Consider the following 27287-nt stretch of genomic DNA (forward strand, 5'->3'; position numbering starts at 1 on the left):
CTTGCGGTTCCAGACTGCAGCGCCTTTAACCGCACGGCCACTTCGGCCGGCTAGTAAATTGAACTCCATTTGATAATCACGGCGATCGTTGCTTACTTTCCTCCTGATGCCATGGTTTATTATGAACGTACGTCGGGGCAGGCTGCTGAACTCAATTCTTTCTTCCTCCACCTCCATCCCTTTCATTACGTGAAATCACCCTTGTTTGTTACAGTAGAATAATGCAGAACTATAACGGTTGCTATAAGGTAGTGCAGGTCTCGGACCTTTAATGATAGGATAAAGACTCAATATCGCGAGCCTGGCAGGACCATTGCTCGCATGGTACCGATAATAGTAATAATAATTTTCAATTATCCCGCAGTGATAAACTGGGAAGTATTCACAGCTCAGTGTGAGTACGTGAGTACTAAATCCACTTCATGTGGTGGAAGTAGTGGCCTCTGCTTTACGTTGCCGGCCGGTGTGGCCGTGCGGTTCTAGGCGCTTCAGTCTGGAACCGCGCGACCGCTACGGTCGCAGGTTCGAATCCTGCCTCGGGCATGGATGTGTGTGATGTCCTTAGGTTAGTTAAGTTTAAGTAGTTCTAAGTTCTAGGGGACTGATGACAACAGATGTTGAATCCCATAGTGCTCAGAGCCATTTCAACCATTCACTTTACCTTGCTGGTTTAGAAAAAATATCAAAACTACAGCGCCTACAGCAAGGAACAGTAACCTGTGCAATAAAGCGAGCCACAGCTTTTGATATATATTATTGGGGCGGAAAAGTGGCAGAAGAATTTGCATGAGGTGTCAAGGGGATATAGGAATAGCAAAAAAGTTTTTAGAAAGTCAAGAAAAATGAGACAACTCAAAGAATTATTTAATATTACGTGACAAGAGCTCACATTCGATGAGTTCATTATAATGGACTTTACTGCCAAAATTACTTTTAATGGACTAATTTGTATGTTCAAAATGGTTCAAATGGCTCTGAGCACTATGGGACTTAACAGCTGTGGTCATCAGTCCCCTAGAACTTAGAACTACTTAAACCTAACTAACCTGAGGACATCACACACATCCATGCCCGAGGCAGCATTCGAGCCTGCGACCGTAGCAGTCAATTTTTATGTCGATTGAGTTGTGTCAGTGTTGTTGCCGGGGTGCGCTGTGAGAAGAGAATAAGGGGTAAGTCTGAGGCTGACCTTGCGACCGGCGCGGTTGTTGTGCAGGTTCATGAGGCTGCGCGCGTCGCCCTCGACCTCTCGCGCGTCCAGGAAGCGTCGCGCGAGGCGCGTGGCGAAGCGTACGTCGGCGCTGCAGCCGCCCCACGACCAGCCGGCGGGCGGCGCGCGCGGCCGCCGGGGGTCGCAGCCGCAGGCAGACACGTTGCCGCGCGCGCACGCCGCCGCCACCGACCACGCGGCGCCCGCGCTCGCCGCCGCGTACGTGTACGCCGCCTCCCGGCTGCCTGCAACCACGACAACAACACCACGCGTAAACAACCACTGCTGCAGTACACACTCACGTAGACAACTGCAGCTCACTGAAAGATGTATTAGTAACCGTGACTCAGTTTCTTTTTTAAAAAATACCCTTATTAGGTCACTTTCTTGTCTCTATACTAGCATGGCATTAGTGCTAAATAAATCAAATATGCAAAAATTATTTTACAATTTTACATTCTTTATTTTTTAAAATACGTGTTGAAAGAACTGCTCCAGACCTGCAAAACAGGAAACCAATAAAGTAATTTATAGGTTGAAGAAACACAATAGGAAAAGATTGGTTGGTTGGTTGTTTGGAGAAGGAGACCAGACAGCATGGTCATCGGTCTCATCGGATTAGGGAAGGATGAGGAAGGAAGTCGGCCTTGCCCTTTCAGAGGAACCATCCCGGCATTTGCCTGGAGTAATTTAGAGAAATCACGGAAAACCTAAATCGGGATGGCCGGACGCGGGATTGAACCGTCGTCCTCCGGAATGCGAGTCGAGTGTCAGTAGGAAAAGACACAGCAAATCATAGAGGAATAAGCCTACTAAATGCACGACATAAAATTTATGGGAAAATTCTTAATCAAAGATTAGAAACCATTTTTGACCCAATAATCTCAGAACAACTATCAGACTTCAGAAACAGATATATAAAGATGAAAGAACAGATATCATCAATGATCATGCAGCTATCTTGGAATGAAACGATATTGAAATCAAGACTCTAACCTGTCGACAGGCGTTGATATACATCAACGGGGACAGTTGAAAATGTGTGTCCCGACCGGGACTCGAACCCCGGATCTCCTGCTTACACGGCAGACGCTCTATCCATCCTTTTTTTTTATACAAATGAATAAAGGAAAGCCGTTCCTCTTCGGCTACATAAACAAAATGATAGGAAGTCGTCCCGTTACGAGATAAGGATGCTCCATACTATAGCCCGCTGCGAATCTTTCGATGACTGTCGTCTCGAGCTGTGTTGTTTTCGTTGTTGTTCAATCTCATAAAAAAAAGGAAATTGTAAAGGTGTGCTATGGTTGTCTTCTCATGTCATCGATAATCCAGCTGCGTGGCGGATTATGGAATGCGCTCCAAAGAAAATTAGAAAAATATTGCCTCTGTTTAGGGTTCTTGACGATCGCACAATGTCGTTCGTTGAGGTAATACCAAAAATCGGGTACTGCCTTTTCGCCATTACCGAATAGGTAGTGAACAGCAAGGCCGCTAATCCACGTTACAGAGTTCGTTTTTGCTCTTGGGAAATACATCTCATCGGGGAAAAGAAGTGATCGGGTAGTTATCCTGTCGGGAGTCGTGCGTGTGAGAAAAGCCAATATCTGACGCACCAAATACCAAACGTCCTTTTCCGACCCGCATTCCAAACGATGTTCATCCGTGTCAATCACTTGTCATGTAGCACACAAGGGTGAATCAGAGATGTAGATGTGATGTAGGCGGGACTGGCAGAACTGTTTCCCATTAACAGTTACGTACCATGCAGACTGCACGTCAGTATGAAGGGTGGCAGCATTCACTGCCTGCCACACAGCACGCCACTTCGTAGTGAGGTGTTTGCTTTCAATCACATTCGACGTCCTGTTCATTTGCATGGCAGCATATATCACACTCGTTATCGGGTGGGTAATAGTGCGGAAGGAAGATTCCATCTGAGCCACCGACGGCACAGAGGATAGTGCGACTGCACGGATTTACCCTTGTATGCTCCCCGTGAGACCCACATTCCCAGCTTACTGTCCACACACTACACTCGTAGTGCCCCTGCCCATTACACTCATTACCCGCGGCAGACAATCTTACCGAGTTCCGTAAGAGTTCGGGCAATGCGTGTGCATCTAGCGCAGAAGAAGAAGGTCAATGGTCGGTTAGCCTTAACTATATGAAGATGGTATCTGTTCTTTCGGACATGTGGCTCAGATGGATAGAGCGTCTGCCAAGTAAGCAGCAGATCCCGGGTTCGTGTCCTGGCTGGAGCACACATTTTCAACTGTCCTCGTTGATGTATATCAACGCCTGTCGACAGCTTAGGGTCTAGATTTGGTTATCATTGCATTCAGAAAGAGTCATGTAATGATAATATATTTATAATAATGTAAATTTTTGAAAAAGTCGGAAATTTGGCTTAGAAACGCATTTAACATTTATTGATTTTGAGAAAGCATTTGATAAGTTAAAAACATCCCTTTTGTGGAAAATATTATAAATAAAACGTTTTCCTAAACACCTTATTAATACCATAAAGAGCCTACACGTACATACAAAAATAGTTGGAAGTTTAGATTCGAAAACGTCAGATGAAATTTTAATAAATCGCGGTGTAATAAATACTCTCTTATAAGCTGATGAGCAGTAGTTATACAGGAAACAGAAGATAATTTACGAAGAGCAGTATATAGATTGAACCAAAACGCGATATATTACAACTTACCTATGTCTACAATTAAGTGGTCGTGCGGTAGCGTTCTCGCTTCCCACGCCCGGGTTCCCGGGTTCGATTCCCGGCGGGGTCAGGGATTTTCTCTGCCTCGTGATGGCTGGGTGTTGTGTGCTGTCCTTAGGTTTAAGAAGTTCTAAGTTCTAGGGGACTGATGACCATAGATGTTAAGTCCCATAGTGCTCAGAGCCATTTGAACCATCTACAATTAAGAAAACGATAATGGCTTACAAAGCGACGAATCCAGCCGGATTGAAAGTAATAATAAACGACAAAATTTTGTAACAGGTGTCTCACTTCAATTATCTTGAATGTCATATTACTTTTAACTATGACAAAGGCATAGAAGAAGGTAAACATATATTAATTTCTCTGCAAAGCAATTGCAAGAACTTTGGGAACTAAAATTGAGAAAGAACACACAAATGAATTTATATAAATTTATGGCTGCACCCATTCTGCCGATGGACATTACTGATCTCGTCGCGTGAAACTTGCCGGGGGAGGTTCTGTGACTTTTTGGGAGTGTTTTTCGCACCATGACTTCGACCCAACCATTCAGGTTACAGTGAACGTGAAACAACACGTTCATTTCAACGTTGTCGATGTCCAAGTGTTGCACTGTCAACTACATCTTCCTGATGAACTTGCTGCGGACAGTGCCGTCTTCCAAGGGCTGCGAGCGTACGGTCCTGGTTTGACGAAGAATCGGGCACGCTATTGCACCGCGCACTATTTACAACAGCGGGTGAAAAGTGGCAACACGCCCACAGTTTGTTACCTCTGCGGGATATTATCATCTACAACTGAATGTGGCATATCAGAAAAAAACTTCTGGTTTCTCTTCCCCCATGAAGTGAGGCCATTGTTAAGGATAGCATTGAAATTACACAGTATTAACTTGACGTCTCCTGGGGGGGGCTCACATTTTTTGTCTAGTGCGCTTAGTAGTATTTGCTCACGTGTGCTATTAATTTCCGTCCACGAGGTTGCCCTGTTATACTCCTTAGGTACATAATTTTCATATTTCGTACCAGTTATTGCTCCATGCCGGCAACTGCCTGATCAAAATCTACCTGAAGTGCTTTCGGCTTTCGTGCCAACATGTAAACCAGGGACCAGCCTCGATACGAGTGTGACTATGGCGTCCATGATCTATACATTGTGCCGAGCGAGTATTCTCAATTTCCGAGTATCTTGCACAATGCACATGCGCCGAAACAAGGGATAACGGCGGCCTCTGCTAACACCAGAAGTTAACGTATTCTGGACGAGCTCACTCTTGTCACACAAAATTGTGCTTTCCTGTCCTCTTAATCTTTACCGTGATGTCTGCTTTGTTTTCGTGACACTTTTAAAAGTTACACAAGGTCCTGTTTTTTTTTTCTCCTACAACAGAGACGAGATATCTTAACGTAAAAGGTATTTACGCTTTACAGACAAAAAGCCTACACGAAGCAGAAATAAGAGAGTAAATAGATAATTGTGTTTTGACGTAAATTATTTCAACACTGAAGAAGTCAGAATTATTTGTCGAGAAAAATAATTTTCGTTGATATTTGGACCTTAACAAGGAAACAGGACGAAGGATAAAGCAAAGAGGTGCTATTTACCATGCTCTAGATACTGTGTGTTGTGTCTGAAAGTATATATTTTCTCGAGCAAATTAATGTATATGTTCTGTAATGTTTGGATGAAAGTTTCATGTTCTTACAGTTCTCAGAAGTGTAAAGAATCTAACATCGGACCTTTGACAAGATTTTCCACGACCAATCCTGCTTGGCCGAAATACGAGGTGCATTCAAGTTCTAAGGCCTCCGATTTTTTTTCTAATTAACTACTCACCCGAAATCGATGAAACTGGCGTTACTTCTCGACGTAATCGCCCTGCAGACGTACACATTTTTCACAACGATGACACCATGATTCCATGGCAGCGGCGAAAGGCTTCTTTAGGAGTCTGTTTTGACCACTGGAAAATCGCTGAGGCAATAGCAGCACGGCTGGTGAATGTGCGGCCACAGAGAGTGTCTTTCATTGTTGGAAAAAGCCAAAAGTTACTAGGAGCCAGGTCAGGTGAATAGGGAGCATGAGAAATCACTTCAAAGTTGTTATCACAAAGAAACTGTTGCGTAACGTTAGCTCGATGTGCGGGTGCGTTGTCTTGATGAAACAGCACACGCACAGCCCTTCCCGGAAGTTTTTGTTGCAGTGCAGGAAAGAATTTGTTCTTCAAAACGTTTTCGTAGGATGCACCCGTTACCGTAGTGCCCTTTGGAACGCAATGGGTAAGGATTACGCCCTCGCTGTCCCAGAACATGGACACCATCATTTTTTCAGCACTGGCGGTTACCCGAAATTTTTTTGGTAGCGGTGAATCTGTGTGCTTCCATTGAGCTGACTGGCGCTATGTTTCTGGATTGAAAAATGGCATCCACGTTTCATCGATTGTCACAACCGACGAAAAGAAAGTCCCATTCATGCTGTCGTTGCGCGTCAACATTGCTTGGCAACATGCCACACGGGCAGCCGTGTGGTCGTCCGTCAGCATTCGTGGCACCCACCTGGATGACACTTTTCGCAATTTCAGGTCGTCATGCAGGATTGTGTGCACAGAACCCACAGAAATGCCAACTCTGGAGGCGATCTGTTCAACAGTCATTCGGCGATCCCCCAAAACAATTCTCTCCACTTTCTCGATCCTGTAGTCAGACCGGCTTGTGCAAGCCCGAGGTTGTTTTGGTTTGTTGTCACACGATGTTCTGCCTTCATTAAACTGTCGCACCCACGAACGCACTTTCGACACATCCATAACTCCATCACCACATGTCTCCTTCAACTGTCGATGAATTTCAATTGGTTTCACACTACGCAAATTCAGAAAACGAATGATTGCACGCTGTTCAAGTAAGGAAAACGTCGCCATTTTAAGTATTTAAAACAGTTCCCATTCTCGCCGCTGGCGGTAAAATTCCATCTGCCGTACGGTGCTGCCATCTCTGGGACGTATTGACAATGAACGCGGCCTCATTTTAAAACAATGCGCATGTTTCTATCTCTTTCCAGTCCGGAGAAAAAAATCAGAGGCCTTAGAACTTGAATGCACCTCGTAAACTGTTATCAGTGCTTGTTCGCTTTTTTTCCTAATGAGGATAGTCGCTCATAATCTCACCTTCACGGTTCAGATGCCAAACTGCATAGTAAAACATACAGCTTTACAACATACGTAATTTTGTCGCTGACGTGTAAACGAAAATGAGCACTCGAAACAGACGAGACTCAGCATAGGAAAAAAAAAAAAAAAAACAAAAAAGCAAGGGTTGTAGCGGTAGACCGACTTGCCAGTGAAGGAAAAAAAGCAAGGCGTGTAGCGGTACACCGAATTGCCACACGTTCCTCTTCACAGGACATCTACAACCGTTATTCATCTGCACATTTCCAAAATTATTTATTTCTAAAATGGTAGGCACAGCCCGGTTTGAGGATGCGTGTCCCATTTTCAGGTGCATATTAAAAGTGAATCAATAAAGGATGCATAACTGAGGTTAAAATATACTCATGTTCAGAGAGACACAGAACACCTTGAAGGACTAGAGACAGGACGTTAATATTAACAGGACATGGACATCAGTATCTTCTGCAGAAATGATTAGCGTTTCAGTTACCTCGGTCCAGCATGTAGCCTCGTAGGCAAACAGTTCGCCTTGGACACTGATTTTGTTCGATGTGTGATGGCATCGACATGTATAAGGCGCGAAGGGCGTCCAGTGGCATAGCCATCCAAGCTGCATCCACCTGGTTCCAAAGTTCATCTGTGGTTGTCGGCATTGGGTCACAGCACTGCACCCGTCGTTTCACTTTACCGTATGCACTTTCTATTGGCGACAACTCTGGTGATCTAGCAGGCTAGAGCAAAAGGCTGACATCTTATTACACCAAGAAGGCACGTGTTCGATCTCTGTCTTCGTGAAAAATGGCGTTTGTCGTGTTCTTCAGAATGGGTAGGACTATGGGTCACCCCACACCATAAGGTCTTGCGTTGTATGTCCTTTGCGCATGCAGTCACTGCGATACCGCTCCCCTTCTCTGCGGTGAACCGAAATGCGGCCATCATTTTCAAACAAAACAGAACCGGGATTCGTCAGAAACAATATCTGTTGCCATTTACGTCCCCAGTGATGTCGTTCCACACACGAGTCCCGCCTAGTATGTTACTGTACTTTAGTTGAAGGTAGGCGGAGAAGTGGACGACGCGCACGTAACCCATGCCTTAATAAAAGACGATGGACTGTCCACCTCTGTTCCACTGTTGCACCAGAGCCGAGGTGGATGCAGATTTGTCCTGCAATACGTTTGGATGAGGTGTTGATCTTCTCGGCGAGTGGTCTGGGTGGTGTGACCTGACCCATCTCCTCGTGTTCTACGTCCTTCCGTGAAACATTCTGATTTTCAGCCATTGCACTGCCGAAACACTTCGAGCAGCACTTTTCGGGATGGATGTACGCCATTTCCTCTTTTAAATTCACTGATTTGGCGATACAGTTCGCTCATACGTCTGTGACGCATTCTACACGTCCTCTCAAGTCACGCTGATCCATTACCTTCGGTTTATAGCGAGAACGAGTGCCGCAGGCGAATTTTATCGGAAGGCGCTGTTGCCCCGCGATCGAGTTAGTTTTGAACCTGCGGGACGATATGGTTCCAATACTAATCGTTTCTGCAGAACATGCATCTTCTGTGAATATGAAAGTGCTATCTCTAGTCGTTAAAGGTGTTCTGTTTTTTCTACACATAATCTGGATTAACAACTGGCAGGCCTAGGATCGTAGAGGATATCCTGTTTCGTGCCATGTACCAGAGACGCACCATTTTAACATATTGTAACCACAGTTAGGCATCATTTATGGACTGACGTTCTAATATACATCTGAAGATGGGACTCGTATCCTGAAACCGGTTGCGCTTTCCTTTTTAGAAATGAATAATTTTACTGAGGCAACTGGATATTTTTTTTTCTTTCGCCCGTCTCAGTAGCACTGATATTTTTGCTGGAATAGTAACCGTATTCGGGCTGTCACGCCCATTCTCAAACCACACACGTTGCTATTAACCGATACTGGTCATACAATATAGTGCCAAAAGGCACGAATAGCTTCATTACAGAAAGCTGAACTGTGGACAGGAAGTACTCTCATTGATATTAGCGTATGTGTGTAGTGTTACACCCTGCGGGCAACAAGTACTCTAATTGATATTAGCCTATGAAAAAAACATCTTAACTTTCCTCGGTACACCTACCATCCAGTGGTATCATTCCTCGAATCACCAAATAATTTTACAACTGTGACTGTAGCGGATTTTATCACTGAAGACTCAGTCTCGAGTACTCAAGTGAGACAAGAGAGTCGATCGTGTACAAGGCGCTCAAGCCATTCACTCATCGCGACTCCAAACCGACTGATTGAAATTAATGTACACACGTTCGCCCGAGTGAAAACACACTGTCACGTCCCGGCACAGCGTCTCTATACCAGAATGAAGTAAGTGCGAACTGCGTAGCGCAATCGGGACGTTAAAGACAATGGGTTAGTTATAAATTGCTGTCAACCTTTATATCGGAGATGAGAGGGAGAGAATCTCCTTGGTATGAAGCAAATAAGTTTCCTGAAAATAGGTTACAGAACTGCAATAGGCAGAAAAGATTGATTAAATGGTTCAAATGGCTCTGAGCACTATGGGACTTAACATCTGAGGTCATCAGTCCGCTAGAACTTAGAACTACTTAAACCTAACTAACCTAAGGACAACACACACATCCATGCCCGAGGCAGGATTCGAACCTGCGACTGTAGCGGTCACGCAGTTCCAGACTGAAAGATTGGTTAGTTTCTATCAATTTTATTCTCACATATACTTATGTGAGGTGTTGGACCATAAACCCCGTAGTAACATTCAGTCTATTTATTCGGACTTGCTACTTATAGGAAACATATGAGAAACAAGTACAAAGCAATCACTTGTTCTTGGTTAGCACTGAAATCTCTCTAAGTAATTGAGACAATGACTGACAGCTTCTGTTCAACACTATTCCAATGAAACCCTAAAAATCCTACTTGACCTGCAGTTCCTGAGTGTCCACCAGAGTCTATCGCCGTGTTCTCGTAGTTGAAGTCTTTATCAGCTGAATCGGCTGCTGTGGGTCTAGTCGGTCCCGCCGGCGTCTCGCTGCGTGATCTCCAAACTGCCGGCACTGGCTCTGAATCTGCATCTGAATCTCTGCTTCTAGCTTTTCCGCTGCCTGGCCTTTTATTTCGTTTCTCATGTACTTGGGTGGACACGAGTTAATTTGTTTCACACGACACTTTCATTTCTAAGTGATCGGATTGCACAAGAATGTGCCGTCCGTTGTGGCCGAGTGGTTCTAGGCGCTTCAGTCTGGAACCGCGCGACCGCTACGGTTGCAGGTTCGAATCCTGCCTCGGGCATGGACGTGTGTGATGTCCTTAGTTTAGTTAGGTTTAAGTAGTTCTAAGTTCTAGGGGACTGATGACCTGAGATGTTAAGTCCCATAGCGCTCAGAGCCATTTGCACAAGAATGGTTCCACATGACACTCTCGTTTCGAATTGGTCGACTTGCGCAACAATGCCTTCAGTTCAACACGACACTTTCGTTTCTAGCTACACACAACTTAATTTGTTTTCACACGAGTCTTTTCCGCACCTGACTGACACTCTCCCTTGCTGTATTATCGCCCTGGTGTTTGCGTCTTCCATTGCGCAAGTTTGATTCATGCTGCTTCCTCAGGCAGGAAGTCAAAGACTAAGCTATTTGATCAACAAGCCATACTTGGCAGCTTCGGCCGCTTATCTTGTCCCTACGTCCTGGTGGACTATTTCTTAATGTCGGCTGACTGTTTGCCTATGGAGCCTGGACTCTTATTAGGGTCACAAAAGCAAGAATAAAAAAATTAAAATTATCTACGGTCACAACAACACTTTGTCAAAACAACAACGACCAACGAACGCCCTTCTCGCTGCCAAATAACTTAGCCCGGTTGACATAAGACCGAGGCGCCAACGTTGCCAAATAAGGGCCCCAACTGTTTTCGTGAGTAGTTGCAAGGCGGAAGGAGCTGCAAGTCCTCTGGGAGGGCGTATAGGCTGGCCTCTGCCGACAGCTCGCGTGACGCCAGCAGTGAATCGCTGCCCAGTTATCTGACGTGCCGCGGAGAGAGGCAAAGCGGCCGCTAGCTGGGAGCATCCGCCGCCAGGGGCAGAGGAGCAGGCAGGCGGACCGGTGCTTCGTTAAGGGAAACCCACACTGGTGCCGGCGGGGGAGGAGGAGGGGGGAGGCTCGGCCCAGATTTATGCCCCTCGGCCTCCGGAAGGCCACGGAGCCCGCCACCGCCGCCCTCGCGGCTAATAATGGCCTCTTCCGCCCCTGGCAGACGGCTCGCGGAGCTCATCCGTGCTTCCAGCCGTCCTGCCCGCCTCGGATTGGCTAACGAGCCTCCGCACGGAGAGTTACGGCTCTGACGGCGCTCGTAAAGCTCTCCGCTACCTCGCCTTGATCCTACTCTCAACTTCATAACGAGCCCTTACAACTCAGCCACTGCCCCGGGCGCGTACGCCGGCGATACAGCTCGGTACATTCGCACACTCCTAAAGCACTGGCTAATTGCAAAAGATGATAAATTTTTTATCTGTAGCTGTCTTCCAAAATTTAGCTTAATGACGTAATTATTGTAACAGAATACGTTAATGACGACAAACCGTTTAAGTTATGCCTGGGTATCGCTGTATCTGTCATAAACTCCACTCTCTGATTTGCTGAAGAACGGCATAGTCACCTTCAGCTGTAAGCACATTCATAAAATCAACTTTTGCAGATCAGATTGTACTGTTTCTCCTGGGTGGACTTGGGTTTTAAAAAAAATGTAAACTAAATATTACGATAGATTTGGTAAATAATCGACAAGTACAAAAACTAAGAAGAGATAGAACTACAATGGACATGTTATTCCATGGACTCTTGCGCTTCTATGCATGAGCTATCTTTCCTTTGTCATTCGCTTATCTTATTTGCTTGGATTCGGACCTAAGAGGACGTTCTTGTGTAAGGCTCATCTTGCTGTACCAGTTTATAATGTAAGTTGTACTTAAAACCCAAAAAATATAATGGTATTTTGTCAAAAGAATTACTGAATGTAGTCAATTAATTGATCGTCTGATACCTAGACTGTCTTAAGTAGTGTTGTGTACATAGATCCGCGTAGTCAGCGCGTACACAACTTTCCCACTAGAGCGCGCCCCGCTAAGCACAACAGCGCAGGCGCAGCGCTCGTCCGTCTCCGCTCTACGAGATGACGCTACCATAAAGACGGACCAAATTCTGCTTCCGCCGATCCGCGTATTAATATGTAACGCAGCCAATGAGATTGCTGCTAACGTAGAACCTTTTGTCCTCGCGGATCACACTCGCACAGTGATACCTGAACGCGCGAGGTATTATAACGAGTGTACAGACCTCCGATTAGTCAGTCTGCATTAGTCTGTAGTCAAGTTTCAGTCTGCGCCTAATGATATTATCATATTCCTGTACATAGCCATGATGATAAATGAATAGACACTTTGTCAAGTATCAGAGATATGTGAGAATAAGATTAACGTACCAAGACCAAAGGAACTTCAGATTGTCAATTGTAAACAGCATCCGGAATCAAGTTACGTAATATCTATGATTTTTATTGTTTTAATAAATGTGTGTGAAAATTAATCAAGTTCTGTTTAAAGTTGGTCACCGTCAATCTGCTACTCTAAGCGTGCAAGTGGCATTTCTATAGTCTGACCTAACGGCAGAAGATAAACACGCCACGATAAGCCCACAAGACATATTGCTGACACTCGCCTACTTCGTTAGAGCGACAAGTCAAATAACCTGATGGTGTGTGTACCGAAGGTCTTACAGTACGCACACCACAAGTAGATATGGGCCTTAAGAAAGAATTTTCATTGTTAGGCGCCATCTTAGAAAATTCTTTAACATTTTTCTTTTAGCGCATCTACGAGACGTGCCGTCGGTTAGGACAATTAACTTTATTTCGGATCCCACGAGACCGGAGGCAGCTACTAATAATTTAACAATTTTATTTATAGATTTTCTTTATGTAACGAGATAACATGCCAGGCAGAAAAGATTTGGTCACAGGATTCCAGTTCCATTATAGGATTTCATTTGTAGATGCTACTCTTGTTATCTTATATTGGGGAATCGAGACGAAACCACGATTTTGAGTTACGGAATTTATTGTTCTACATCTCTGGTACAATAAGCACACGACTTCTCACGAGCCTAGTGTTGGATAAATAAGAAAAGGACAATTAATTATCGACGTTACGTAACCTACCCTGAGAACTGAGCTAGTTTACTGAGTGCTCATACACGTCGGACTAAATTAAACAGCATATTACACTGTTAATAATATTCCTACATTAGTTATTTCCCTTTTATGCTGAGCCATTGCATTAATGTGTGTTTCTTTTTTGTATAAGTCACGGCTCATATTATTTTATTTCATTACACTAATAGTCACAAAACAAATAAAAAAATTATTTTATTACATTTCATGATCTTGAGGCCATTTTAAAGTTGAGTGGAGTGAAACTTGTGCTTAAAAACATCCAGGGATCACAGATCTCGTCATGGGGAACAACTTTCATTAGGGGCAAAATATTTGCTGACGTTTCCCGGTGACATTAGGCGTCCTTCAGTATTCTTCAGCCCAGAGACGAGAACATTTCATCGATCTACAGGGTCTACTAACCAGATGTGTTGCATACTACGTACCCCAGAAAATTCATAGATTTTCAACAAGAAAACCTTACGAATGAGTGTCTCTAAGCGGAGGAAGATATTTTAGAAGCGTATCAGGAGCCTTACTTTAGCTGGGGCTGTCCTCTTTTAAACAAACCAGATAACTGGATTATAGCAAACTGGATACCTTCTCTTGCCTCTCAGGGGCATAACTAATACAAAAGGACATGTAGTGTTACTGGGAAGCGTCAGTGAACGTTACGTCTTTGACAAAAGTTGTTCCCAATGACGTGATATATCACCTCTATACGTTTGATGCAAACACTTTGAAATACTGTGCACTCGTATGTGTCATCATCTAGTCCGTATGCTTGGCATTCAACGCTGTTGACATCTTTTACGCAAATAGCATCAGCCGGTCGGAGTGGCCGAGCGGTTCTAGGCGCTACAGCTGGAACCGCGCGACCGCTACGGTGGCAAGTTCGAATCCTGCCTCGGGCATGGATGCGTGTGGTGTCCTTAGGTTAGATAGGTTTAAGTGGTTCTAAGTTCCAGGGGACTGATGACCTCAGAAGTTAAGTCCCATAGTGCTCAGAGCCATTTGAACCATTTTGGTCACATAACATCAAACCACTGCACTTTTTCACTATATACACGGTGTAACGGGCATAAATGCTGATATTTTTATTGGCGGCTGAGAACGGTGTACTGAACAACATTATATCAATATTTACGTCATTTGCAAACTAACAGTTATAAATATTACAAGCCGTATGTTTTTAGGTTGGTTAGTATCTCTAAGTATATGTGGCAAGAGCAAGCCATTACTGCTTATTTATCCTTGGGTAGCAGGTTAAGTGTCGATGAGCAGACACATGGATCCAAAATGGTTAGCCTATTATGACAGGTTTAGTCCACTTAGTGGTGCAGTTACGACCGTGCAAAAGACATCGGGTAATGAATTACGCGACTTGTTTGCAGGAAGACTGTTACACGCAGAGAGAAAACAATCAACACCCTGATGTGGCATCACATGTAAAAATTCCCTTTACACACTGTATATCATATTTTTCAAAGTTTCGACATGCATATTTGTCATCATCGCGTCCATGTCATGGTTATTCAGTGTTGTCATCTTTTGAATAAAGACTGTTGACACGTTTAGTGGTTTCATTGTATTTATGTAAAAGATGACAACGTAACGTTATACACCTAGTATGTGGACAGTATGAAGACATACGCACATAGCCGATACTTTTAGTTTTCCTGTTTGTCGAAGCATAGTTTTCGTAGTACTTTACCTGACAATGCTATACAGCCGAAATCGCAGTAACGGACTTAGTTTTAATGTCAAAGATGACTACGACGTCCATCTAAAAAATTTTCATGATCGTGAACAACAGTCGCAAAATGTTAGTAGTCCAACATAAAATATTGTCATTTGACAGGCAGATGGACTTCTCAGCAATTCATCAAAGACAGACAGGCCTGTCGGCTTCCTCCGTATTGCCATTTCCACTGTGGAAAGCATCGTACATCGTACCTTCTAGCCCTCAGGCAGTGTATTTCTTCGCGTGCGAAAATTTCTCCCATTTTATGAAAAAAAAACCTAACATTAGAGTGCTAGATCAGTTAAGGGGAACAGCTTGTATTAGAGAAAAATGCTGGCTGACACTTGTCGGTAACGCTAGGTGTCGTTTAGGACTAGTTATGCTCTTAAAGAGGCGACGGGATGTTGGCACTCAGTGACGTTCGTATGCAATGTATGCTGTCTGTTATCCTGCAGTCTGTTCCGCGTGAAAGGCGGCAGACTAAACATAATTGAATTTTGTGGTTCACTTCCAAAATATCTTTTTCCACTTAGAGACTCTCATTCCTACGGTTATCTTGTTGAAAATCACCACCAGTTTACTAGGACAGCCAGAATACTGCACAGCTGGTTATTAGACCATTCTAGTTCGGTGGAATTGCGTCGTCACAGGGCCGGCGAACACTATAGGATTCCTAGCGTTGCTGAGAAACGTCAGTGAACATTTCGTTTGTAACAAGTTGTTACACATGATGTGATCTATCATTGGACATTTTTCGCAAAATCCTCGAAACACCATTTATACAGGAGACACAATGAAACACCCAATTTCGGAAAGAGCTATTGCCGACTGAAGTGTTTCGATAGTAAAGGGAAAAAAGCGGTATTTAACTCGGTAGAATACTTTTCTAAATATGAAGAGGAAAGATCGAAAGTGTCTCTCAGAGGGGAAAATTTCACTTCGTTTTAAGGAGCGTTGTTGCAGTTTTAACTGAAATTAAGAGCAGGTATTAGACCTATTTAGAGACGATACAGATATTGAAAGTGCCCCTGAATTTAAGAAAAAACATCGATCCTAATATAAATTTAAAACGGTTTTCTGACACGCTGTTCAGGACTTTCAAGCGGACATGGTAGGCAGCACGTGGGCGTCCGGGTGTGGGCTGTGGTTAGGTGGATTAAAGTACGATACACGTGTGTTCAGAGAGAATAACTTGGCTTTATTGCCATAATTCTACCGCTAAGGGTACAGAAGAGTGAATTTACGGCGCCTGGAGGCTGCCAACAGACAGGCAGAGGGCATACTGCCTTAAAGAGAAAAGGAACGTCACGGCTAGATCGGATGAGGGCTGACTGAGAAGAGAGCGTGCAGCCGCAATTGCAGCCCACTCGTCAGTCTTCCTTGCTTCCTTCTGATTAGAAGAGCGTACCTGCCTAAGTGACAGTGTCCGAAGGCGTTACCCCGTCAGCCGTACCTGTTGTGACAACCTATTCAAGAGAACTGAGCATGTGTAAGTGGAGATATTCAGTCGTATCCGGTGCTTGTTGGTTGTTGGTTGTTTTTGGGGAAGGAGACCAGACAGCGTTGTCATCGGTCTGATCGGATTAGGGAAGGATGGGGAAGGAAGTCGGCTGTGCTCTTTCAGAGGAACCATCCCGGCATTTGCCTGGAGTGATTTAGGGAAATCACGGAAAACCTAAATCAGAATGGCCGGACGCGGGATTGAACCGTCGTCCTCCCGAATGCGAGTCCAGTGTCTAACCACTGCGCCACCTCGCTCGGTATATCCGGTGCTAAGCCGGCCCGCACCCAGCCAGAGTTCTGCAGAGAAACGTTTCTACCTCAGATAATTAACAAGAGTTGAAAAGTTAAAAATTGAAAACTTTAAACCATGAATAAAATTGCTTTCCCACTCTGTATGTCTGTCCACCATGCTCATTGCTTACATACTCTACAGAGATGTGTAAGGTATGTAGATTTCAGATTTTCTTACATGATGTTTGTAGGATATATTTTCTATAGTCCCTGAGAACGGACAGTTGTAGTGGCTGCTTGACGACAGAAATTTTTGCGACAAAGTTTCTACCTGCAATCTTCTTTAGTTTTCAGCTGAAACTCCTGTCGTAATATCTTACATTTATTTTAACGTAATCTTTATTAGACATTCCCTCTCTTGAATCACGTCTTAATCTTTTACTCGTGAATCTGATTTCCACCAGTGCCTTGCAACACCCCATTTCAAATGCTTCTAATTTTTTCAATCCTGTCTTCCCGATTTTACATCTTGCACCCCCATCCATAGGTGTGTAACAAACAAAGCTTATTATAAACCTTTTTCTGCTCTCAGTGCTTGTGTGCTTAGAAGTTAGCGGCTTTTATAGAAAACTGAGTGAATTAATTGCTAATATCCCTTTCTTGTAGCATCTTTATCTATTGACAGCAAAATTCATCTACCTCTTCAACACTCTCTTCTAAAAGTGTCTAGCCATGTCCACCTGCTGCGCACACCACCGGAGAAGCAATAACGAAAGTAAAGGCAGTGACTGTCAAGGACAGAGTACGAGTACATTACGACTCCTGGCGAAAGGTAGGTCGGATGTCAATTGGAAATACAAATTACTGCAACCAGACATGGTCACGTCCCTACGTACCATCACCCTCCTTCTGGTAGTTGTCACCATCCGGCTTAGTTTTAAAGGGTACTTCTTACCTTGATGCCATCTCGGATCCTGAGAGTTTGTCAGCTGAGTTAGCCCACCTCGAAATCACATTTCGTTAGAATGCCTATAATGAAAGATAAGACGTGCGTTGCGCTATCGATCCATCCGTGTACTGTGTTGGTGTTGGTAACATCGAGATGGCACCAAAGTGTATGACCTTTTTCCCTACGCAGGAAGTGTTTCCAACAGGAATGGTCGTATTTTGCAGAAGTATGATGTGAAATGTGTTTTCCGACCACAATCTAAGATTAGAATAATTTTCTATAATTTATATTCAAGTATTCATGAACACCAACAACGCTTTCCAATGCTAGCGAGTACAATACACTTCTATAAAAATAGGTTCGTCAGATTCTTCACAATACTGAAAACAGATTGCAAAAAATCGTAACGGGATTTACATTATGGCTCTGTACTGTCCCGTTGCTCACGCGTTCCCAACACACGCTGATTGCCTCCTATACGTGTTGGATCTGGCGACAATGGTTTATTTCAAATTACAAGCGCTAGTGAGCTACTTAAATGATCAAATAATGCGTTACGTCAGATGACAGTAAGCTCATGCCTTATAGAAAATACTCAAATGTCTCTGAACAACGAAATTTTTTCGATGAAGTTCGGGTTCAATACGTACACCTTTTTATTCGTCTGTCTCGTAGGAAACTATGCTTGCTAATGAGACGGTATATCCGATCATCATCCACAGATTCTGGCACATGAATACTAACCGGAGAAAATACACTGTTAGGGATGATAATAACTTTGTCATGTGTCACTGCCAAGCTATAGAGCACGCATGTAATGTACGTAGAAAGTACTGCTACAGTGCAGCACAGAAGGCAATTGACTAAAAAACACGCAATGAGAAGAACAGGAATGACACTTTTATTGTCTTTCTTGGGGCCTTTGTCCCGTGTCACGTAGGGTCGGCCATGTTACTTTTGATTTGGCATGTTAATGTGAAGGGGTGGCCAGATGCCCTTCCTGTCGCCACCCCGAATCCCCTAGGACAGAATCAGTGTACCCCCAGCTGTCTGCGTCTAGTGTAAGCTATGGAATGGTGTGAATGTTCTCAAATGTCTGCGAATCGTGTAACTGAGGAGGAACGTGGGGACCAGCCCGTTATTCACCTAGTAGGATGTGGAAAACCGCCAGGCTGGCTGGCATACCGGCCCTCGTCGTTAATCCGCCGGGCGCATTCGATCCGGACCTGGCGCGCCTACCCGAGTCCAGGAAGCATCGCATTAGCGCTCTCAGCTACCCTGGCGCATCAGAAGTGAGACTTTTATTCAAAGACAATAATTACACTACAGTTACGGAGATGGCTGATGGTGCTGTGGACATAACAAAATGTAGAAAATCGTTCTTAATGGGGTGTGTAATCACCACGGACAGCAATGCATGCTCTGCAACGAGCTCCCTGCTGGCCACAACATAGGTAAGAAGTTGTTGTAGGGCGTTCTATTCCTCCACCAGCGCGGTTGCCAGCTGCTGGATGGTCACTGGTGCAAGTGGACGTGCAGAAATACTTCTTCCCAATCCATCCCACACATGTTCGATGTATTTTAAGGCGTGGGAACGTGCAGGCCAGTCTATTCACCGAATATTACGTCATTTCATGAGCTCCTCCAGGCGCGCTATACAGAGCGGGGTGGCGCAGTGGTTAACAAACTGGCGATGATTAGCCTACTCGAATAGCCTAACACGAAGGCACTAGCTTTTAAGATAGGGATTGAACCAACCCACCTCCGTAGCGAATAAAACGCTCGGGAGGACGACGGTTCAATCCTGCGTCTTGTCATCCTGATTTAGGTTTTCCCTGATTTCCCTAAATCGCTCCAGGCAAATGCCGGGATGGTTCCTTTGAAAGGGCACGGCCGACTTCCTTCCCGTCCTTCCCTAATCCAATGAGACCGATGACCTATCTGTTTGGTCTCTTTCCCCAAAACAACCCAACCCAGGTGCGCTATTCCATGAGGTCGCACATTCTCATTCATAAAAATAATGTCATGGCCGAGTGCACACCTGGAGAGACGCAGGAGAATCGTACAAACATACCGTCGTTCGACCATCAGACAGACATAGTACTAGGGCAAGTCAATTATAATCTGCATAATAATTATAAAATTTTATTGTAATCAAATAGGAAACTTACAAGAACATCATTTTTCGACATAGTCTCCTTGCGTTTCAACGCACTTGGTCCATCGTTGTACAGGCTTCCTGGCGCCCTCATAAAAAAAGGTTCTCGTTTGAGCTGCGAGCCAGGAATGCACCGCTACTTTCACTGCTTCGTCCGAGGAAAATCGACTGCCACTTAATGCTTGTTTGAGTGGATCAAACAAATGATAGTCAGAAGGAGCAAGATCGGGACTATATGGAGGATGACCCAGTACTTCGAATTTGAGTTTCTGTAGCGTTCGAGCAGTGTGGGCAACAGTATGCTGACGGGCATTGTCGTGCAACAACACAACACCTTTTGGATGTTTCCATTCCATATTTTGCGGTTTACTCTCCGGTTCGCAATGATGGATCCATGTTTCGTCACCAGTAATGAACCTATCTAAGAAGTTGCCCCTTTGGTACCACAGCGATCCAAATGTTTTTGCAGATGTCCAAGCCCGTTTGTTTATGCAACTGTGTGAGTTGTTTTGGGACCCATCATGCACAAACTTTATGAAACCCAAGTCTGTTGCGGATGATTTCGTAGGCAGAATCGTGACTAACCGGGAATCGAACCCGGGCCCTTAGAATTGACTTTCGGTCGCGCTGACCACTCAGTTACCGGGTGCGGACACCAGGAGGTTATCTTATCGTCCACCGCAGATGTAACTTTTGGCGCTGAAGTAACGTGTTTGTGCCAATCGTATGAGGGATCAATGAAATAAGACAAAATTGCACAAGAAATTATCATGTTTGAACGTGATGATGACATTACCGTGAATGAATTTGCCGGAGTTGTTTATGTTTTTGTCAAGCCTGTCTATGTCGTAGTGGATTGACGTTTGACAATGGGACAAGAGGCCAAAATCGATATCTAATGAATACATTTTAATAACAAAGGTATCAAAAGTCCTTTCTAAAATGAATGCTACATGTTTATTTCAACATTATCGGCGGCCAAGCATTTTCCTTTCTGTAATATCTTCATGATTATACTATCTGCATTCACCTCATCCAAGGTGAGAACAGCGGTGTTCACAGGGCTACAGACATAACAATGCCTGGTCGAAAGTAGCTGGACAGGCATGTGTAATGCGGAATTGACCGTCGAGCACTGCGGAGGATGGTTGTGCCATATCACTTGGAATGTGTGGTAGGAATCACACGTGTATTCCAAATTACTACCAGTAGTTCAGCTAGACCTATGTACTTAGGCAGTTAAACGTAGTTCATCGGTTTGGTTGAAGGTTTCAGGGACTGCGGCCGTTTACTTACGCAATAAAATGTTACAACTACATCCGTAATGACGTTATTTATTATATGGTGACGCCACTGGACATTGAAAGACTGAAAACGAGTTGTTCTGGATGTTTCTCCAGTCAGTTGGTAGTTGATGGTTGGAGACACATCATCGTTGTTACAGGTAGTCTACGAAAACCAGTTCATAGATGTTGGCCACTGATGAATATTGTACACGATTGGAGTCAACCCCCTCAGCGTCTGTTAAGGCCTGAGTGCACTAGTGCATCGAACCTGGCAGTCATATAATAAATAACATCATAAGGATAGCTGTAGGTGTTCCATTGTATTACATAGGGGTATAACTGTCCTCATAAGCTACAGATGCCTGTAGTGAATGGCAAGCGACGCTCAAGTTCGAGCAAAGAGCGACGCCTCTGAACAGTGGAAGACTGGAAACGAGTGATTTGAGGTAATCCGATGAAAGAGTTTGGGTTTGGCGAATTCCTGACGCTCGGTACCTGCCATGATGTATACTGTCAAGAGAGAAGTATGGAGAGGTGGCGGTACAGTGAAGGGGCGTTTTTCATGGTTAGATTGTGGTCACCTTACTGTGCCGGCCATTGTGGCCGAGCGGTTCTAGGCGCTACAGTCTGGAACCACGCGACCGCTACGGTCACAGGTTCGAATTCTGCCTCGGGCATGGATGTTTGTGTTGTTCTTAGGTTAGTTAGGTTTAAGTAGTTCTAAGTTCTAAGGGGATGATGACCTTAGACGTTAAGTCCCATAGTGCTCAGAGCCATTTTTTTCACGTTACTGTGCTTCAGAAAACGGTAAATGTTGAAGGGTATAAACCAACTTTAAGCATCATATATTGCGTACAGTAGGGGAACTTCGAAAACTGAGTCCAGTGGAACACATCTAGATGAGTTACAGTGTCCGCTTCAGACATCAGCGTCCAATATCACTACGTCCTCTGGTTTCGGTTCTAGACGAATAATGGGCTGTCATTTCTCCATAGACATTCAGACACATCAATGAAAGTGCCCCGACAGAGTTCCAGCAGTCATAAAGGTGAAGGATGGACATACCCCCATACTAATGTCCAATAACAGGTGTGATATGAAAAATGGAAAAGAAAACTGAGGATGTTAGATGACGGTCAGTTTCACTTTAGGGAATGTAAAGGCACAAGAGAGACAGTTCTGACGTTATTTAAAATGGAAGCAAAACTGAAGAAAAATAAAGCCACGTTCGTAGGATTCGTCAACCCGGAAAATGCGTTACACGATGTAAACGGAGCAAGATGTTCGAAATCCTGAGAAAAATAGGCATAAGCTGTATGCGTTAAGTACAAGAACCAAAAGGGACAAAGTCCTCGGATTAAACATGACGTAAGACAGGGACGTATTCTCTCGCCCCTATTGTTCAATCTATAGGCCGAAGAAGCAATTATAGAAATAGAGAAAAGTTTTGAGAGGGCATTATCAATGATAAGATTCGGTGATGACACTGATATTCTTAATGGAAGTTAAGAAGAATTATAGGTTCTGTTGAATGGTGTGAACAATCTAATGACAACGAAATATGGATAGGCAGTAAATCTAAGAAAAAAGAAAGTAATGAGAGGCAGCAGAAGTGTTAACAGCGAGAAACTTAACGTCAGAATTGGAATCACGAAATAGACGATGTTATGCAATTCTGTTACCTAGGCAGCAAAATGATCCATGATTGTCGGAGCAAGAGGGACATAAACAACAGACTATCTCTGGCAAAAAGGGCGTTCCTCTCCATGAGAAGCACACTAGTTTGGAGCACAGCATTGTACGTAGTGAAACATGGATCGTGGGAAAATCGGAAGAGAATGATTTCGAAGCATTTGACATGTGGTGCTACAGAGGAGTATTGAAAATTAGGGGGATGATAAGGTAAGAAGTGAGAAGGTTCTCCGCAAAATCGGCGAGGAACGGAATGTTTGGAAACCTCTGATAACTTCCATGGTACAAAACAGAGCTGTAGATAGTGAAAACTGTGGAGGAGACAGAGACAGCAATAATCCAAATAACTGTGGGCGTAGTTTGCAGTTGTCATTATGAGATGAAAATTTGACGCAGAACGGGAATTCGTGGCGGGGTGTTAGAGGGGAAAAGAATTCTGTCTCGACATTTTGATCAGATGGTCTACGTTCCTAGCTGGTTTGACGAACTCTCAGACACCGTACAGCACATCGGCTGGACGTATGAAGCATCTTATTCCATATTTTTAATCATTTGAAAAAAGTGGATGGAACTTAGTAACCAACACCCCCGCAATTTAATAGCGTTCCTAAATCTTATCGTCTCTGAGAGAGACCCGTGGTCTGTGGGGAGAGTCTTGATTAGTAGTTAAAGTTTGAACCTCGATACAGCTTAAACATTATCAGCAGTGGTGGTAGCCGAAGACTTCTGCCACTACAAGTCACTCATTTTTCCAACAGCCTTTTCAAAGAGGGCTAAGGAGTGCATAGAGGTTCAGGGCACTCACACGCCCTTGCGGTGGGGAACTGCCGCTAAAGGTGGAACAATCAGTATTAATCATGGTATGAGAATGCAGAAGGCAGTGGAAATCACTGCATTAAAGACACATAATGCGTATCCACAGGACTTGTTGCCAGTGATTGAAAAGTGTCATGATGATCTCCCCATTGGAAAAGATTTCGGATTAGGCCCCCATTCGGATCTGCGGGAGGGGACTGCCAAGGGGGATGTAAATAACCAACGAAAGGATAACTTTCTACGAGTCAGGGCGTGGAGTGTCAGCAGTCTGAACGTGGTACGGAGGCTAAAAAATCTTAAAAGGGAAATGCTAGGCTCAGTATAGATACAGTGGGGGGTCAGAGAAGTGAAATGGAAAGAAGACAGGGATTACTGGGGATGCAGTAGTAGCATGGTATTCTCCCTTACGGCAGGTCTTGTCATGGGTTAAGCCTCTTCCACTTTTGTCCGTCCATAGCCAGTCTTTTCATTTCTGAATATTTGTCTCCTTTGATATTGTCCAGCATTTGATATCTTCTTTTTCCTCTTCCCCTTTTTTCCCTCCACCATTCTTTCTATTCCTTCCTTCAATAAACAGTCTCTCCTGAAACAATGTCCAAGCTAGTTCCGTTTTATCTTTCTGATGACTTTCGGCATGTTTCTTTCTCTCCAACTCTTCTTAATACTTTTTCATTACTTACTCGCTCTTCCCATTTCACTTTTTCCATTATTCTCCATACTGGGGATGAGATAGGGTAATATCAACAACAGCAGAAAATGGTATAACGGGAATAGGATTCGTTATGAATAGAAACGTAGGACAGAAGTGAACTACTATGAACAGTTCAGTGATAGAATTTTTCTGATCAGAATCGACAGCAAACCAACATCGACAACGATATTTCAGGTATACATGCCGACGACGGAAGCCGAAAATTAAGAGATAGAGAATGTATATGGGGATATTGAACGAATAATGCAATACGTAAAGGGAAACGAAAATCTAATAGTCATGCAGGATTGGAATGCGGTTGTAGCGGAAGTAATAGAAGAGGAGGTTACGGGATAATATGAGCTTGGGACTAGGAATGAGAGAGGAGAAAGAATGAGTTCTGCAATAAATTTCAGCCAGTAATAGCGAATACTCTTTCCAACAATCAAAAGAGGAGGAGGTATACTTGGAAAGGCCTGGAGACACATGAAGATTTCAATTAGATTACATCATGTCAGGCAGATATTCCAAAATCAGATAATTGATTGTAAGGCGTATCCAGGAGCAGATATAGACTCACGCTACAATTTAGTAGTAATGAAGAGTAGCAGAAGCTAAAGAGATTAGTCAGGGACAATCAATACGCAAATAAGTGGGGTACGAATGACGCGATGCGCTTGAAGTTCTCTAAGGCTATAGATACAGCTCTGTAGGAAGTACAGTTGAAGAGGAATGGACATCTCTAAAAAGGGAAATTATGGAAGTTGGAAAGGAAAACATAGGTACCAAGAAGGTAGCTGCGAAGAAATCATGAATAATAGAAGAACTATTTCAGTTGATTGATGAAAGAAGAAAGTACAAAAATATCCAGGGAAATTCGGGAATACAAAAAATGGTTCAAATGGCTCTGAGCACTATGGGACTTAACAGCTGACGTCATCAGTCCCCTAGAACTTAGAACTACTTAAACCTAACTAACCTAAGGACATCACACACATCCATGCCCGAAGCAGGATTCGAACCTGAAACCGTAGCGGTCGCGTGTTTCCAGACTGAAGCGCCTAGAACCGCTCGGCCACTCCGGCCGGATCGGGAATATAGAATTACAAGTCACTGAGGAATGAAATAAATAGAAAGTGCAGGGAAGCTAAGACGAAATGGCTGCATGAAAAATGCGAGTTTATCGAAAAAGAGATGATTGACGGAAGGATTGACTCAGCAAGTAGGAAAGTTAAAACTACCTTCGGTGAAATTAAAAGCAAGGGTGGTAACATTAAGAGTGCAAAGGGAATTCCACTGTTAAATGCAAAGGGGAGAGTGGATGGCTGGAAAGAGTAGATTGAAGACCTCTATGCGGGAGAAGATTTGTCTGATGTGATAGAAGAAGAAACAGGAGTCGATTTAGAAGAGATAGGGGATCCAGTATTAGAATTTAAGAGAGCTTTGGTGGGCTTAAGAGAAGGGGTACCATTCCATCAGAAATTTGAAAATATTTGGGCGAATGGCAAAAAAAAAAAAACGGCCATTCACGTTGGTCTGTAGAATGTACGGGACGGACGACACACCATCTGACTTTCGCAAAAATATCATTCACATGGCTCCGAAAACTGCAAGAGCTGACAGCTGCGAGAATTATAGCACAACCAGCTTAAAAGGCTATGCGTCCAGAATAATATACAGAAAGATCGAAAAGAAAATTGAGCATCTGTTAGATGAAGATCAGTTTGGGTAAAGGCACCAGAGGGGTAATTTTGACGTTGCGGTTGATAATGGAAGTAAGACTTAAGAAAAACTGAGACAAATTCATAAAAGTTGTCGACAAGCTATAAGGAGAGACGGGTAATATACAATACGTACAAGAGCCAAGAGGGAATAATAAAAGTGGACGACCAAGAACGAAGTGCTCGGACTAAAAAGGGTGTAAGAGAGGGATGGAGTATTTCACCCCTACTTTTCAATCTATACATCGAAGAAGCAATGAGGGAAATAAATGGAAGGTCCACGAGTGATATTAAAATTCATGGTGAAAGGCTATCGATGATGATTCGCTGATGACATTGCTATCCTCGGGGAAAGAGAAGAAGAATTACTTGATCTGCTGAATGGAAGGAGCAGTCTAGTGAGTACAAAACACGTATTGGGAGTACATTGAAGAAAGACGAAAGTAATGAGAAGTAGCAGAAATAAGAACAGAGAAAAACTTAACATCGGGATTCATGGTCATGAAATAAACGAAGTTAAGGAATTCTGCTACCTAGGCAGCTTCCCACGCCTGGGTTCCCCGGTTCGATTCCCGGCGGGGTCAGGGATTTTCTCTGCCTCGTGATGACTGAGTGTTGTGTGATGTCCTTAGGTTAGGTAGGGTTATGTAGTTCTAAGCCCTAGGGGACTGATGACCATAGATGTTAAGTCCCATAGTGCTCAGAGCCATTTGAACCATTTACCTAGGCAGCAAAATAACCAATGACGGACGGAGTACGGAGGACACCAAAAGCTGAGTAGCACTGGACAAGAGAAGTCTATTAGTATAAAATATAAGCCACAATTTGAGAAGAAGTTTCCGAGAATGTACGTTTGAAGCTCAGCATTCTGTGGTGTGGAAACATATACTGTGGTAAACCGGAACAAAAGAGAACGGAAGCATTTGAGTCGTTAGGCTACGGAAGCATTTGAGTCGTTAGGCTACCGGCGAACAGAGTGGACTGACAAGGAATGAGCTGCGCAGACTCGGAGAGGAAAGGAATGTGTGGAAAACATTGACAAGAAGAAGGAGCAGGATGGTAGGACATCTCTTAAGACAACACGGAGTAACCTCGATGCTACTAGCTGGAGTTGCAGAGCGTAAAAACTATAGAAGAAGAAGAAGAAGAATAGAATATATCCA

General features: G+C 43.9%; 1 protein-coding gene across 1 annotated transcript in view; it reads right to left on the reverse strand.

Moving 5' to 3' along the window:
* The window catches only part of LOC126484862 (protein Wnt-2), a 511843-nt gene that overhangs the window by 76311 nt on the left and 408245 nt on the right, over positions 1-27287 (reverse strand). The window contains exon 3 of the mRNA XM_050108457.1: positions 1190-1455. Coding sequence (XP_049964414.1) covers positions 1190-1455 — 266 coding nt within the window. The remainder of the gene's footprint in view (positions 1-1189; positions 1456-27287) is intronic.

The sequence above is a fragment of the Schistocerca serialis genome, chromosome 6 (genome assembly GCF_023864345.2).
Source record: "Schistocerca serialis cubense isolate TAMUIC-IGC-003099 chromosome 6, iqSchSeri2.2, whole genome shotgun sequence".
NCBI classification, from domain to species: Eukaryota; Metazoa; Arthropoda; class Insecta; order Orthoptera; family Acrididae; genus Schistocerca; species Schistocerca serialis.